General features: G+C 43.5%; 1 protein-coding gene across 1 annotated transcript in view; it reads right to left on the bottom strand.

Moving 5' to 3' along the window:
• Positions 1–16,042, bottom strand: part of LOC139374559 (2-hydroxyacylsphingosine 1-beta-galactosyltransferase-like) — an 84,471-nt gene extending 68,429 nt beyond the window's left edge. The window contains exons 1-2 of the mRNA XM_071115555.1: positions 15,839–16,042; positions 2,523–2,716 (exon numbers count right to left, since the gene is read on the bottom strand). Coding sequence (XP_070971656.1) covers positions 2,523–2,714 — 192 coding nt within the window. The 5' untranslated portion in view covers positions 2,715–2,716; positions 15,839–16,042. The remainder of the gene's footprint in view (positions 1–2,522; positions 2,717–15,838) is intronic.
• Positions 16,043–16,969: the final 927 nt, after the last annotated feature.

Raw genomic sequence — 16,969 nt, 5'->3', positions numbered from 1 at the left:
CCTGGCCCACCTCTGACACCAATGACCCTGCTACTTAGTATCACAATGTTACCTGGCCCACCTCTGACACCAATGACCCTGCTACTTAGTATCACAATGTTACCTGGCCCACCTCTGACACCAATGACCCTTCTACTTAGTATCACAATGTTACCTGGCCCACCTCTGACACCAATGACCCTGCTACTTAGTAACACAATGTTACCTGGCCCAACTCTGACACCAAATACCCTGCTACTTAGTAACACAATGTTACCTGGCCCACCTCTGACCCTCTACTAAGTAACACAATGTTACCTGGCCCACCTCTGACCCTCTACTTAGTAACACAATGTTACCTGGCCCACCTCTGACACCAATGATCCTGAAACTTAGTATCACAATGTTACCTGGCCCACCTCTGACACCAATAACTTTTCTACTTAGTAACACAATGTTACCTGGCCCACCTCTGACACCAATGACCCTTCTACTTAGTATCACAATGTTACCTGGCCCACCGCTGACACCAATGACCCTGCTACTTAGTAACACAATGTTACCTGGCCCACCTCTGACACCAAATACCCTTCTACTAAGTAACACAATGTTACCTGGCCCACCTCTGACCCTCTACTAAGTAACACAATGTTACCTGGCCCACCTCTGACCCTCTACTTAGTAACACAATGTTACCTGGCCCACCCCTGACACCAATGATCCTGCCACTTAGTATCACAATGTTACCTGGCCCACCCCTGACACCAATGACCCTGCTACTTAGTAACACAATGTTACCTGGCCCACCTCTGACACCAATGACCCTCTACTTAGTAACACAATGTTACCTGGCCCACCTCTGACACCAATGACCCTGCTACTTAGTAACACAATGATACCTGGCCCACCTCTGACACCAATGACCCTTCTACTTAGTAACACAATGTTACCTGGCCCACATCTGACACCAATGATCCTTCTACTTAGTAACACAATGTTACCTGGCCCACCTCTGACACCAATGACCCTTCTACTTAGTATCACAATGTTACCTGGGCCACCTCTGACACCAATGATCCTTCTACTTAGCAACACAATGTTACCTGGCCCACCTCTGACACCAATGACCCTGCTACTTAGTATCACAATGTTACCTGGCCCACCTCTGACACCAATGATCCTTCTACTTAGTAACACAATGTTACCTGGCCCACCTCTGACACCAATGACCCTTCTACTTAGTAACACAATGATACCTGGCCCACCTCTGACACCAATGATCCTTCTACTTAGTAACACAATGTTACCTGGCCCACCTCTGACACCAATAACTTTTCTACTTAGTAACACAATGTTACCTGGCCCACCTCTGACACCAATGACCCTTCTACTTAGTATCACAATGTTACCTGGCCCACCGCTGACACCAATGACCCTGCTACTTAGTAACACAATGTTACCTGGCCCACCTCTGACACCAAATACCCTTCTACTTAGTAACACAATGTTACCTGGCCCACCTCTGACCCTCTACTAAGTAACACAATGTTACCTGGCCCACCTCTGACCCTCTACTTAGTAACACAATGTTACCTGGCCCACCCCTGACACCAATGATCCTGCTACTTAGTATCACAATGTTACCTGGCCCACCCCTGACACCAATGACCCTGCTACTTAGTAACACAATGTTACCTGGCCCACCTCTGACACCAATGACCCTGCTACTTAGTAACACAATGATACCTGGGCCACCTCTGACACCAATGATCCTTCTACTTAGTAACACAATGTTACCTGGCCCACCTCTGACACCAATGACCCTGCTACTTAGTATCACAATGTTACCTGGCCCACCTCTGACACCAATGATCCTTCTACTTAGTAACACAATGTTACCTAGCCCACCTCTGACACCAATGACCCTGCTACTTAGTAACACAATGTTACCTGGCCCACCTCTGACACCAATGAGCCTGCTACTTAGTAACACAATGTTACTTGGCCCACCTCTGACAACAATGACCCTGCTACTTAGTAACACAATGTTACCTGGCCCACCTCTGACACCAATGACCCTGCTACTTAGTAACACAATGTTACCTGGCCCCCCTCTGACCCTCTAATTAGTAACACAATGTTACCTGGCCCACCTCTGACACCAATGACCCTGCTACTTAGTAACACAATGTTACCTGGCCCACCTCTGACCCTCTACTAAGTAACACAATGTTACCTGGCCCACCTCTGACCCTCTACTAAGTAACACAATGTTACCTGGCCCACCTCGGACACCAATGACCCTGCTACTTAGTAACACAATGTTACCTGGCCCACCTCTGACCCTCTACTGAGTAACACAATGTTACCTGGCCCACCTCGGACACCAATGACCCTGCTACTTAGTAACACAATGTTACCTGGCCCACCTCTGACCCTCTACTTAGTAACACACTGATACCTGGCCCACCTCTGACCCTCTACTTAGTAACACAATGTTACCTGGCCCACCTCTGACCCTCTATTTAGTAACACAATGTTACCTGGCGCCCCTCTGACAGCAGGATGGAAGTATCATGTCCCTGGAGGTGGAGTTCTGTGGCCAGGGTCTTGAAGATGTAGAGATGGGACTCAAACATGATGGGAGGGACTACGATGATCCTGGAGGACCAGCATGCACTGGGGTACAGGGAGAGGTGGAGGAGGAGGGAGAGGAGTGACGGGGGAGGGTGCATGGCTGGGAGGAACAGCGGGGAAGGGAGGAGAGGAAGAGAGAAAAATAATGAGTTAGTTGTCATAACAACAAGAGGAGGACAGAACACGTATTTATCAGGCTGTATCAGGATCAATAACATCAGGACAGAACACATATTTATCAGGATCAATAACATCAGGACAGAACACATATTTATCAGGCTGTATCAGGATCAATAACATCAGGACAGAACACATATTTATCAGGATCAATAACATCAGGACAGAACACATATTTATCAGGCTGTATCAGGATCAATAACATCAGGACACAACACATATTTATCAGGCTGTATCAGGATCAATAACATCAGGACAGAACACATATTTATCAGGATCAATAACATCAGGACAGAACACATATTTATCAGGATCAATAACATCAGGACAGAACACATATTTATCAGGCTGTATCAGGATCAATAACATCAGGACAGAACACATATTTATCAGGATCAATAACATCAGGACAGAACACATATTTATCAGGATCAATAACATCAGGACAGAACACATATTTATCAGGCTGTATCAGGATCAATAACATCAGGACAGAACACATTTATCAGGCTGAATCAGGATCAATAACAGGATCAATAACATCTCTCTTTCCCTCTTTCCATACTGTTGAATCTAACACTCAGAACCCAGTTTACAGCCTGTGTGTGTGTGTGTGTGTGTGTGTGTGTGTGTGTGTGTGTGTGTGTGTGTGTGTGTGTGTGTGTGTGTGTGTGTGTGTGTGTGTGTGTGTGTGTGTGTGTGTGTGTGTGTGTGTCTGTGTGTGACTAAATGGTCTAAGTATACAATAGGTAACTGATTAGTGGTTAGGAGGCGTTTTGAGGGTGTGTTGTCAGACTCATGATGTGTGAGCTCCAAATGTTTCCCTGTTCCCTTCATAGTGCACTACTTTAGACCAGAGTCCTATGGAACCCTGTTCCCTTCATAGTGCACTACTTTAGACCAGGGCCTTATGGGGGATAATATGCCATTTGGGATTCAGATATGTGTATCTGACAGGCTTTCTAACAGCGGGTCACCTGTGGCACCGTGATCTGTGTGTGTTTGGTAGAGGTTTTTTTAGGAAGCGATAGACGTGACCTGGTAAGATTATGTGGTTCTCTCTCTCTCCCTCTCTCCCTCTCTCCCTCTCTCCCTCTCTCTCTCCCTCCCTCCCTCCCTCCCTCCCATTGGCAGCGCCTGATCCCAGATAAAGTAGGAATTGTTGTTGTTTCAGGTTATGATTACTGCTTGGATAACCTTATCTAACCTTACTGCTTGTATAACCTTATCTACTATTCCGAATTGATGAATGTTTTATTCTTTATGCGGTGCAGAACACCGGAAGAATCAGCACTGAATTATCACCCTGAATCAGTGGAAGAATCAGCACTGAATTATCACCCTGAATCAGTGGAAGAATCAGCACTGAATTATCACCCTGAATCAGTGGAAGAATCAGCACTGAATTATCTCCCTGAATCAGTGGAAGAATCAGCACTGAATTATCACCCTGAATCAGTGGAAGAATCAGCAATGAATTGTCTCCCTGAATCAGTGGAAGAATCAGCACTGAATTATCACCCTGAATCAGTGGAAGAATCAGCAATGAATTATCACCCTGAATCAGTGGAAGAATCAGCACTGAATTATCACCCTGAATCAGTGGAAGAATCAGCAATGAATTATCACCCTGAATCAGTGGAAGAATCAGCACTGAATTATCAGCACGGTAGCAACACAACATGACAACACAGCATGGTAGCAACACAACATGACAACACAGCATGGTAGCAACACATGACAACACAGCACGGTAGCAACACAGCATGACAGCAACATGGTAGCAACACAATATGGTAGCAGCACAAAACACAGTACAAACATTATTGGGCCCAGACAACAGCACAAAGGGCAAGAAGGTAGAGACAACAATACATCACACAAAGCAGCCACAACTGTCAGTAAGAGTGTCCATGATTGAGTCTTTGAATGAAGAGATGGAGATAAAACTGTCCAGTTTGAGTGTTTGTTGCAGGTCGTTCCAGTCGCTAGCTGCAGAGAACTGAAAAGAGGAGCGACCCAGGGATGTGTGTGCTTTGGGGACCGTTAACAGAATGTGACTGGCAGAACGGGTGTTGGATGTGGAGGATGAGGGCTGCAGTAGATATCTCAGATAGGGGGGGAGTGAACAGGTGTTGTATGTGGAGGATGAGGGCTGCAGTAGATATCTCAGATAGGGGTGTGTGAGGCCTAAGAGGGTTTTATAAATAACCATCAACCAGTGGGTCTTGCGACGGGTATACAGAGATGATCAGAGTGCAGTGATGTGTCCTAGTGAGAAGTGAGAAGCTTCCTTCTGAGTGGACAGCTTGATGACAACCAGTCAATATTCAGGTCCCTGAGAAAGAAGACCTCTCTGTTTACATCACATACAGTATCAAGCATTTCACACATATTATTTAGATACTGACTGTTACTGGCAACACCCCAAAAGAAGGACAACATTCCTGCCAGCCTGCTACCGTTGACACCAGACAGGAAGGACAACATTCCCCCCAGCCTGCTACCGTTGACACCAGACAGGAAGGACAACATTCCCCCCAGCCTGCTACCGTTGACACCAGACAGGAAGGACAACATTCCCCCCAGCCTGCTACCATTGACACCAGACAGGAAGGACAACATTCCCCCCAGCCTGCTACCGTTGACACCAGACAGGAAGGACAACATTCCCCCCAGCCTGCTACCGTTGACACCAGACAGGAAGGACAACATTCCCCCCAGCCAGCTACCGTTGACACCAGACAGGAAGAACAACATTCCCCCCAGCCTGCTACCGTTGACACCAGACAGGAAGGACAACATTCCCCCCAGCCGGCTACCGTTGACACCAGACAGGAAGGACAACATTCCCCCCACCAACACCACTTCCCCCAGCCTGCTACCGTTGACACCAGACAGGAAGGACAACATTCCCCCCACCATTACACCACCTCCCCCAGCCTGCTACCGTTGACACCAGACAGGAAGGACTGTTAGTACTTGGTGGCCTATAGCAACACCCCAACAGAAGGAAAACATTCCTGCCAGCCTGCTACCGTTGACACCAGACAGGAAGGACAACATTCCCCCCACCAACACCACTTCCCCCAGCCTGCTACCGTTGACACCAGACAGGAAGGACAACATTCCCCCCACCATTACACCACCTCCCCCAGCCTGCTACCGTTGACACCAGACAGGAAGGACTGTTAGTACTTGGTGGCCTATAGCAACACCCCAACAGAAGGAAAACATTCCCCCCACCTGCTACCGTTGACACCAGACAGGAAGGACAACATTCCCCCCACCATTACCCCACCTCCCCCAGCCGGCTACCGTTGACACCAGACAGGAAGGACAACATTCCCCCCACCATTACACCACCTCCCCCAGCCTGCTATCGTTGACACCAGACAGGAAGGACAACATTGCCCCCACCAACACCACCTCCCCAGTCTGTACCGTTGACACCAGACAGGAAGGGGCCACGGATTGATGCTGCTTACGCCAAATCCTGACTCTGCCATCAGCGTGACGCAACAGGAACCTGAATTCGTCGGGGGGACCGAGGAATGTTTTTCGACTAGTCAATTGTCCAGTGTTGGTGATGACCCAGTGACAGGGACACCTTGTTTTTAGCTGATAGGAGAGGAACCCCGATGTGGTCGTCTGTAGCCAATCCGTAACCAGGACCGACGAGTTGTGTGTTCCCGAGATGCCGTTCTGCACACCACTGTTGTACTGCACCGTTATTTGTCTGTTAGCTACTCGCTGTTCCACCTTGGAGCTGATTTCGCCCACTAGGGCTGTCGCTGACTGGAAGTTATTTGTTTGCCGCACCAACCCTAGAAAGTGTCGTGCGTGAAAAGCCCAGGAGTCCAGCTCTTTTCTGAGACACTGGATCAGGCTTGCCTGGCAGCGGAGATCAGACCACGTTCAAAGTCGCTTAGGTCCCTCGCCCCTTCTAATAGTCAACGGAACAGTAACTGAATGCCTCGAAGCCTGTCTGCCTGATTTACATAGCAAGACACAGCCACGTGACTCACTGTCTATAGGACTGTGTATTTAGAGTTTTTGAATTTTAGAGTTTTAGAATTTAGAATATTGTGTATTTAGAGGTTTAGAATTTTAGAATTTAGTTTTAGAATTTGGAATATTGTATATTTAGAGTTTTAGAATTTTAGAATTTAGTTTTGGAATTTAGAATATTGTGTATTTAGAGGTTTAGAGTTTTAGAATTTAGTTTTAGAATTTAGAATATTGTTCTTGGGGGAAGGAGGAGAAAGAGAGAGTGACAGACAGAGAGGACTCTCTCCCTGTGGCAGCCATCTCGTAGTCATTGTTCTGAGGGCAGATATTGTTACAACCTCCCCTCCTCCCCGCCAGACAGCCTGCTGAATGTTACCATGGCAATCACCTAGCGTCTAGGGCCCATCAGCCATGCTGCCTCATCACAACTCGGGTTACTAACAGCATAGTCAGGTTACACACACACAGCTTGAGACAGCCTGTATTTATTTATATGTATTTAACCTTTATTTAACTAGGCTATTGATTTAACTAGTTAAGTTAGTTAAGAACAAATTCTTATTTACAATGACGGCCTACGCCGGCCAAAACCTAACCCGGACGACGTTGGGCCAATAGCGGGACACCCAATGGGACTCCAAAATCACAGCCGGTTGTGATACAGCCTGGAATGGAAACAGGGTCAGTAGTGACACCTCGAGCACTGATATGTAGTGCCTTAGTCTGATCATTGACCACTGATCATCTGGGTCTGATGGTAGTCAGCTAGCCACTGCTAGCGGGTCATCAGCTAACCTTTAGCCTGGACAACTCCTGCCAGTCTGCACAACGCGATTCAACCCAGAGCATATCAGACTTCTTCTTCTCCTTATCCCCGTATTCCTACCACTCTGAACCTCTTCACCTGGATCACCACAGCTAGCTGCTATTCTGATTGGCTACTCCTGGCTAATGTCTCTGTCCCGAAGCAAGCACCAATTAGCCTGGAGCTAGCCTACGCTAGGCCCATCTCCCGGCTAGCTGAAGAGGTCCATCAGCCACTCCTTGGGCTACAATACCTATTTTAGCAATTGGCCTGGACCCCTTTTATTGCCGATGCGGAGCCCCGCCGAGCCTTATTTCACTGTAGAGCCTCTAGCCCTGCTCAATAAGACTTAGCTAAGCCTTTGGCTCCACCTCCCACACATGTGATGACCTCAACCTGGTTTAAATGATGTTTCTAGAGACAATATCGCTCTCATTGTCACTCAATGCCTAGGTTTACCTCCAATGTATTCACATCCTACCATACCTTTGTCTGTACATTATTTATTGAATCTATTCTACCGCACCCAGAAACATGCTCCTTTTACTCTCTGTTCTGGACGTACTAGACAACAGTTCTTATAGCCTTTAGCTGTACCCTTATCCTACTCCTCCTCTGTTCCTCTGGTGATGTAGAGGTGAATCCAGGCCCTGCAGTGCTTTGCTCCACTCCTATTCCCCAGGCGCTATCATGTGTTGACTTCTGTAACCGTAAAAGCCTTGGTTTCATGCATGTTAACATTAGAAACCTCCTCCCTAAGTTTGTTTTATTCACTGCCTTAGCACACTCTGCCAACCCGGATGTCCTAGTCGTGTCTGAATCCTGGCTTAGGAAAACCACCAAAAACCCCAAAATGTCCATCCCTAACCATTTTCCGACAAGATAGAACTGCCAAAGGGGGCAGAGTTGCAATCTACTGCATAGATAGCCTAAGGAGTTCTGTCTTACTATTCAGGTCTGTGCACAAACAATTTGAGCTTCTACTTTAAAAATGCACATTTCCAGAAACAGTTGCCGCTTGCTATAGACCACCTTCTGCCCCCAGCTGTGCCCTGGACTCCATATGTGAATTGATCGCCCCCCAACTATCTTCAGACCTTGTGCTGTTAGAGAATTTCAATAATCATTTTTCTACGGCTGGCCATGCTTTCCACCTGGCTACTCCTACCCCAGTCAACAGCACTGCACCCCCCACAGCAACTTGCCGCCTCCATTTCTCCTTCACCCAAATCCAGATAGCTGATGTTCTGAAAGACCTGCAAAATCTGGACCCCTACAAATCAGCCGGGCTAGACAATCTGGACCCCTACAAATCAGCCGGGCTAGACAATCTGGACCCCTACAAATCAGCCGGGCTAGACAATCTGGACACCTACAAATCAGCCGGGCTAGACAATCTGGACCCTCTCTTTCTAAAATTATCTGCCGAAATTGTTGCAACCCCTATTACAAGCCTTTTCAACCCCTCTTTCGCGTCGTCTGAGATTCCCAAAGATCGGAAAGCTGCTGTGGTCATCACCCTTTTCAAAGGGGGAGACAAATCTAGACCAAAACTGCTACAGACCTATATCTATCCTACCCTGCCTTTCTAAGGTCTTTGAAAGCCAAGTTAACAAACAGGTCACCGACAATTTCGAATCCACCGTACCTTCTCTGCTATGCAGCTGGTTTCCGAGCTGGTCATGGGTGCACCTCAGCCAAGCTCAAGGTCCTAAACGATATCAAAACCGCCATCGATAAGAGACAGTACTGTGCAGCCGTCTTCATCGACCTGGCCAAGGCTTTCGACTCTGTCAATCACCGTATTCTTATCGGCAGACAATAGCCTTGGCTTCTCAAATGACTGCCTCGCCTGGTTCACCAACTACTTCTCAGACAGGGTTCAGTGTGTCAAATCGGAGGACCTGTTATCCGGACCTTTGGCAGTCTCTCTGGGGGTGCCACAGGGTTCAACTCTTTTCTCTGTAAACATCAATGATGTCGCTCTTGCTGCAGGTGATTCTCTGATCCACCTCTATGCAGACGACACCATTCTGTATAATTCTGGCCTTTCTTTGGACACTGTGTTAATTAACCTCCAGACGAGCTTCAATGCCATACAACTCTCCTTCCGTGGCCTCCAACTGCTCTTAAATGCAAGTAAAACTAAATGCATGCTTTTCAACCGATTGCTCCCCACACCTTCCCGCCCGTCCAGCATCACCACCCTGGACGGTTCTGACTTAGAATACTTGGACAACTACAAATACCTAGGTGTCTGGTTAGATTGTAAACTCTCCTTCCAGACTCACATTAAGCATCTCCAATCCAAAATTAAATCTCTACTTGCGCTCCAGTGTTAATCTGCTAAATTGTAATTATTCGCTCCTATGGCCTATTTATTGCCTACCACCTCATGCCTTTTGCACACAATGTATGTAGACTTTTTTTTCTACTGTGTTATTGACTTGTTTATTGTTTACTCCATGTGTAACTCTGTGTTGTTGTTTGTGTCACACTACTTTGCTTTATCTTGGTCTGGGTCGCAGTTGTAAATGAGAACTTGTTCTCAACTATCTTACCTGGTTAAATAAAGGTGAAATAAATAAATAAATAAATAAATAAATACATTTTTAAAATGGCTAAGACGCTGTGTTTATGAGCCAGAGGACAGAGGTACAGTCTCATAAAAAATTGTTTTAAAATGGTTATAACCCTTTTGACAAATCATTTTGGGTTCCAAGTACAACCCTTACGTGTTCCACATAGAACCCTATGGTTCCACCTGGTCCCCCGATCGAGACGAATAACCGCTTTAGGTTGACAACATAGATATTTTGTGTATGAATCCAACTAGTTCCATAGAAACAGTTCTACATAACTATATTATAACTAGTAAACACATAGAAACAGTTCTATATAATAACTATATTATAACCAGTAAAGAGGTTTCTTGATATCGTCTCACAAACCCAACTCAGGAAACTACAATATCAAAACAAGGCAGAAGGAAAACACATACCTGAGTCTATGTTTACAAAGAATCAGTCTCACCCCCCCATCTATCTCTCTGTCTCTCTCACTCTCTCTCTGTCTCTCTCTGTCTGTCTGTCTGTCTGTCTGACTGTCACTCCCTCCTTCCCTCCCTCTCTCTCTCTCTCTTTAACTAGTCTGACCAGCTCTTGGTCTGTAGAATAGCACAAAGAAAGAGAAAGTCAGTTTGGTTATATTTCTCTCCTTCTAATTCCTTGTGAGGGAATAATTTTATTTTACCTAATGAGTACAACACAGCTTTGATTACACCCCATAGCTGAGGGAAGTAGGTCAGTAAACTGGGCCTTTACTAGTCTTGTATTAGAGGACCTTTACTAGTCCTGTATTAACAGACCTTTACTAGTCCTGTATTAGAGGACCTTTACTAGTCCTGTATTAACAGACCTTTACTAGTCCTGTATTAGAGGACCTTTACTAGTCCTGTATTAGTGGACCTTTACTAGTCCTGTAATAGAGGACCTTTACTAGTCCTGTGTTAATAGACCTTTACTAGTCCTGTATTACTAGTCCTGTATTAGAGGACCTTTATTAGTCCTGTGTGAACAGGTCTTTACTAGTCCTGTGTTAATAGACCTTTACTAGTCCTGCATTAGCAGACCGATATAGACATCCGTAGCGGGCCAATTCAGGACTCAGGTAACAGACTAATGTCCTGTTTGAAAGATATTGTAGCGACTAACATGCTGACCACACTTATCGCGACGCGTCGATGTGAGTCTGCGTAGCCAGACGCTAAAATAGAACTATCTGTGATGTTTGATGTGCTGCAAGTCCCGCCTCTCCCATCTCCTCATTGGTTGTTAGGAGCGTATACCCACGTGGGTGATTGAAAGATGGACTGAGGTCCACACTCCAGTCCAGTTGGTGGTGGTAATGCACCTTAAAGTTGGTTGCCAACCGCCATATAAAGTTCAGTTAGACTACAGACATTATATATCAACATTAACTAAGGTAGAACAGACTGTAATCTGTTCCACTTTAGTTAATGTAGTTAATGTTGATCCATAATGTCTGTAGTCTGACTGTCTCAGACATTATATATCAACATTAACTAAGGTAGAACAGACTACAGACATTAACTAAGGTAGAACAGACTACAGACATTATATATCAACATTAACTAAGGTAGAACAGACTACAGACATTATATATCAACATTAACTAAGGTAGAACAGACTACTGACATTAACTAAGGTAGAACAGACTACAGACATTATATATCAACATTAACTAAGGTGGAACAGACTACAGACATTAACTAAGGTAGAACAGACTACAGACATTATATATCAACATTAACTAAGGTAGAACAGACTACAGACATTAACTAAGGTAGAACAGACTACAGACATTAACTAAGGTAGAACAGACTACTGACATTAACTAAGGTAGAACAGACTACTGACATTAACTAAGATAGAACAGACTACTGACATTAACTAAGGTAGAACAGACTACTGACATTAACTAAGGTAGAACAGACTACTGACATTAACTAAGGTAGAACAGACTACTGACATTAACTAAGGTAGAACAGACTACTGACATTAACTAAGATAGAACAGACTACTGACATTAACTAAGGAAGAACAGACTACTGACATTAACTAAGGTAGAATAGACTACTGACATTATATATCAACATTAACTAAGGTAGAACAGACTACTGACATTATCTAAGGTAGAACAGACTACTGACATTATATATCAACATTAACTAAGGTAGAACAGACTACTGACATTAACTAAGGTAGAACAGACTACAGACATTATATATCAACATTAACTAAGGTAGAACAGACTACTGACATTAACTAAGGTAGAACAGACTACTGGCATTAACTAAGGTAGAACAGACTACAGACATTATATATCAACATTAACTAAGGTAGAACAGACTACTGACATTGATTAAGGTAGAACAGACTACTGACATTAACTAAGGTAGAACAGACGACTGACATTATGGATCAACATTAACTAAGGTAGAACAGACTACTGACATTGATTAAGGTAGAACAGACTACTGACATTAACTAAGGTAGAACAGACTACTGACATTATATATCAACATTAACTAAGGTAGAACAGACTACTGACATTGATTAAGGTAGAACAGCCTACTGACATTAACTAAGGTAGAACAGACTACTGACATTGATTAAGGTAGAACAGACTACTGACATTAACTAAGGTAGAACAGACTACTGACATTAACTAAGGTAGAACAGACTACTGACATTAACTAAGGTAGAACAGACTACTGACATTATATATCAACATTAACTAAGGTAGAACAGACTACTGACATTAACTAAGGTAGAACAGACTACTGACATTAACTAAGGTAGAACAGACTACTGACATTATATATCAACATTAACTAAGGTAGAACAGACTACTGACATTAACTAAGGTAGAACAGACTACTGACATTAACTAAGGTAGAACAGACTACTGACATTATATATCAACATTAACTAAGGTAGAACAGACTACTGACATTAACTAAGGTAGAACAGACTACAGACATTATATATCAACATTAACTAAGGTAGAACAGACTACTGACATTATATATCAACATTAACTAATGTAGAACAGACTACTGACATTAACTAAGGTAGAACAGACTACTGACATTAACTAAGGTAGAACACACTACTGACATTATATATCAACATGAACTAAGGTAGAACAGACTACTGACATTAACTAAGGTAGAACAGACTACTGACATTAACTAAGGTAGAACAGACTACTGACATTATATATCAACATTAACTAATGTAGAACAGACTACTGACATTATATATCAACATTAACTAAGGTAGAACAGACTACTGACATTAACTAAGGTAGAACAGACTACTGACATTATATATCAACATTAACTAAGGTAGAACAGACTACAGGCATTATATATCAACATTAGCTAAGGTATAACAGACTATTGACATTAACTAAGGTAGAACAGACTACTGACATTATATATCAACATTAACTAAGGTAGAACAGACTACAGACATTATATATCAACATTAACTAAGGTAGAACAGACTACAGACATTATATATCAACATTAGCTAAGGTATAACAGACTATTGACATGAACTAAGGTAGAACAGACTACTGACATTAGATATCAACATTAACTAAGGTAGAACAGACTACTGACATTAACTAAGGTAGAACAGACTACTGACATTATATATCAACATGAACTAAGGTAGAACAGACTACAGACATTATATATCAACATTAGCTAAGGTAGAACAGACTACTGACATTAACTAAGGTAGAACAGACTACAGACATTATGGATCAACATTAACTAAGGTGGAACAGACTACTGACATTAACTAAGGTAGAACAGACTACAGACATTATGGATCAACATTAACTAAGGTAGAACAGACTACAGACATTATATATCAACATTAACTAAGGTAGAACAGACTACTGACATTAACTAAGGTAGAACAGACTACTGACATTATATATCAACATTAACTAAGGTAGAACAGACTACTGACATTAACTAAGGTAGAACAGACTACAGACATTATGTATCAACATTAACTAAGGTAGAACAGACTACAGACATTATATATCAACATTAACTAAGGTAGAACAGACTACTGACATTAACTAAGGTATAACAGACTACTGACATTAACTAAGGTGGAACAGACTACTGACATTAACTAAGGTAGAACAGACTACAAACATTAACTAAGGTAGAACAGACTACTGGCATTAACTAAGGTAGAACAGACTACAGACATTAACTAAGGTGGAACAGACTACTGACATTATATATCAACATTAACTAAGGTAGAACAGACTACAGACATTATGGATCAACATTAACTAAGGTGGAACAGACTACAGACATTAACTAAGGTAGAACAGACTACAGACATTATGGATCAACATTAACTAAGGTGGAACAGACTACAGACATTATATATCAACATTAACTAAGGTAGAACAGACTACTGACATTATGGATCAACATTAACTAAGGTGGAACAGACTACAGACATTATATATCAACATTAACTAAGGTAGAACAGACTACTGACATTATGGATCAACATTAACTAAGGTGGAACAGACTACAGACATTATATATCAACATTAACTAAGGTAGAACAGACTACTGACATTATGGATCAACATTAACTAAGGTGGAACAGACTACTGTCTGTAGTTACTCGGACAACATCCTGGTCACACGGTCATGTGACATTCAGAGTGCGTCCCAAACAGCACCCAAATCACAATACAGCCTCTTGTCATATATAGTGGACTGTACAGTGAACAGGGTGCCATTAGGACACAATGGCACTCAGTGTGTACTTATGTAGATTTCTCATAATGCTGTGTGCTCTCTGCTCTCTCTCTCTGGGTCAATGTTTGAGTTTGTGCAGGTGAGGTATATGGATATTAACTAGAGAGAGAAAATGACCCGTTTTCTATTGTCTCAGTGGTAAGACATAGTCATGCTCTGTGTGAGACAGAGACAGAAAGGGAATGAATGGAGGAATGGATAGATGCGGAGAGTTACAGAAAGAGTGAGGCATTGTGGGCGATCGAGTGGCGCAGCGGTCTAAGCTACTACATCTCAGTGCTTGAGGCGTTACTACAGACACCCTGGTTCGATTACAGGCTGTATCACAACCCGGCTGTGATTGGGAGTCCCCATAGGGCGGCGCACAATTGGCCCAGTATCGTCCGGGTTTGGTTGTTGTTGGTCGTTGGTCGTCGTTGCGAATAAGAATTGGTTCTTAATGGACTTGCCTAGTTAAATAAAGGTTCCATGAAATGTGTTGTTGTTTTAAATCGAGAAAGACACACTGTGGTCAGCGGAAAAACACTGACTAGGCAGCCTAGACTACCCACAGCGAGATGCACCTGCTTAGGTGTCCTGCTTTGGTTACGACACTCTCTCTCTCTCTCTCTCTCGCTGCGTCTTTCTCGTTGAACTTTTTTCTCTCTCTATCAACCGCGTCTATTGGACGCTACAACTTTACTGCTATTCGGTCATAGATACGAGGTTATCTGTTGGCTATGTTGCACCTGTATATTTTGAAACCACACGCAAACACACACGCACCAGCAGGCGCGCATACACACACACACACACGGACACCTGTTGCTGCTGCATACTAGCGGGAAGTTTCGGCTTACCTTAGTTCCTTTTACACGGTAGAAAGGGTGAGGGGAAGGGAGGCAACTATCCAGAGTCCACCTGAACGACAGGTTGAAAAATAATTAAATACTAAATTCTGAAAAAGTGTCCGTATTCATTAAATGGAAAGGACGGGTTAGCTGCTGTGCTGCGGCTCCAGTCCAGATGCGTCTGGTAACGGCTGGTCGAAGACAGTCTCCGATCCAACTCCGACTGGCCTTCTCTGGGGCGGGACTTAGCTCTGCGCTACCTCCGAAACGAAGGGAGTGGCAGAGAGAGAGAGAGAGAGAGAGAGAGAGAGAGAAAGACTGTACTCTCTGTTTAGGGCCAGATAGCATTCTAGTTTGCTCTGTGTTTTTGTTGTAAATTCTTTGTCATTTAATTCTCTTTCTGTTTTCTCATGATTTGGTTGGGTCTTTCCCAATGAAGCTCTTTGAGTTGAGAGAGATACTGCAACACTGTACATAGCCATTATGATATATGTTTACTGTACATTTTGTTTATTTCACTTGTGTTGATTATCTATTTTACTTGTTTTGGCAACGTTAACATATGTTTCCCATGTCAATAAAGCCCTTTGAATTGAATTGACAGAGAGAAAGAGAGAGAGAGTTGGGGGGGGGGGGGGGGGAGAGATCACAGCAGCAAGATTTGTGACCTGTTGCCACAAGAAAAGGTCAACCAGTGAAGAACAAACACCATTGTAAATACAACCCATATTTATGCTTCTTTATTTTCCCTTGTGTACTTTAACCATTTGTACATCGTTACAACACTGTATATAGACATATTATGACATTTGAAATGTCTTTATTCTTTTGGAACTTCTGTGAGTGTAATGTTTACTGTTCATTTGATATTGTTAATTTCACTGTTCATTATTATCTACTTTACTTGCTTTGGCAAAATGGTAACGTGTTTCCCATGTCAATAAATCCCCTTTAAATTGAATTAAAGGGGTACAGAGAGGAAGAGGAGAATAGAGAGAACCCATTGTGCTACCTGACTGACTGTCTCTAAACAGGTGTGTTGTTGACCCTGTAAACATGGAGGAGGGGCTCTGATGATAGTCTCCATTTAATGTTTAATTCGACTCTTTTCTAAGGCCGACTGTCAACAGCCACACAACC

This window comes from Oncorhynchus clarkii, chromosome 19 (genome assembly GCF_045791955.1).
Source record: "Oncorhynchus clarkii lewisi isolate Uvic-CL-2024 chromosome 19, UVic_Ocla_1.0, whole genome shotgun sequence".
NCBI lineage: Eukaryota > Metazoa > Chordata > Actinopteri > Salmoniformes > Salmonidae > Oncorhynchus > Oncorhynchus clarkii.
The sequence above is the reverse complement of the archived record's forward strand: the minus strand, read 5'-3'. Positions and strand labels throughout refer to the sequence as shown.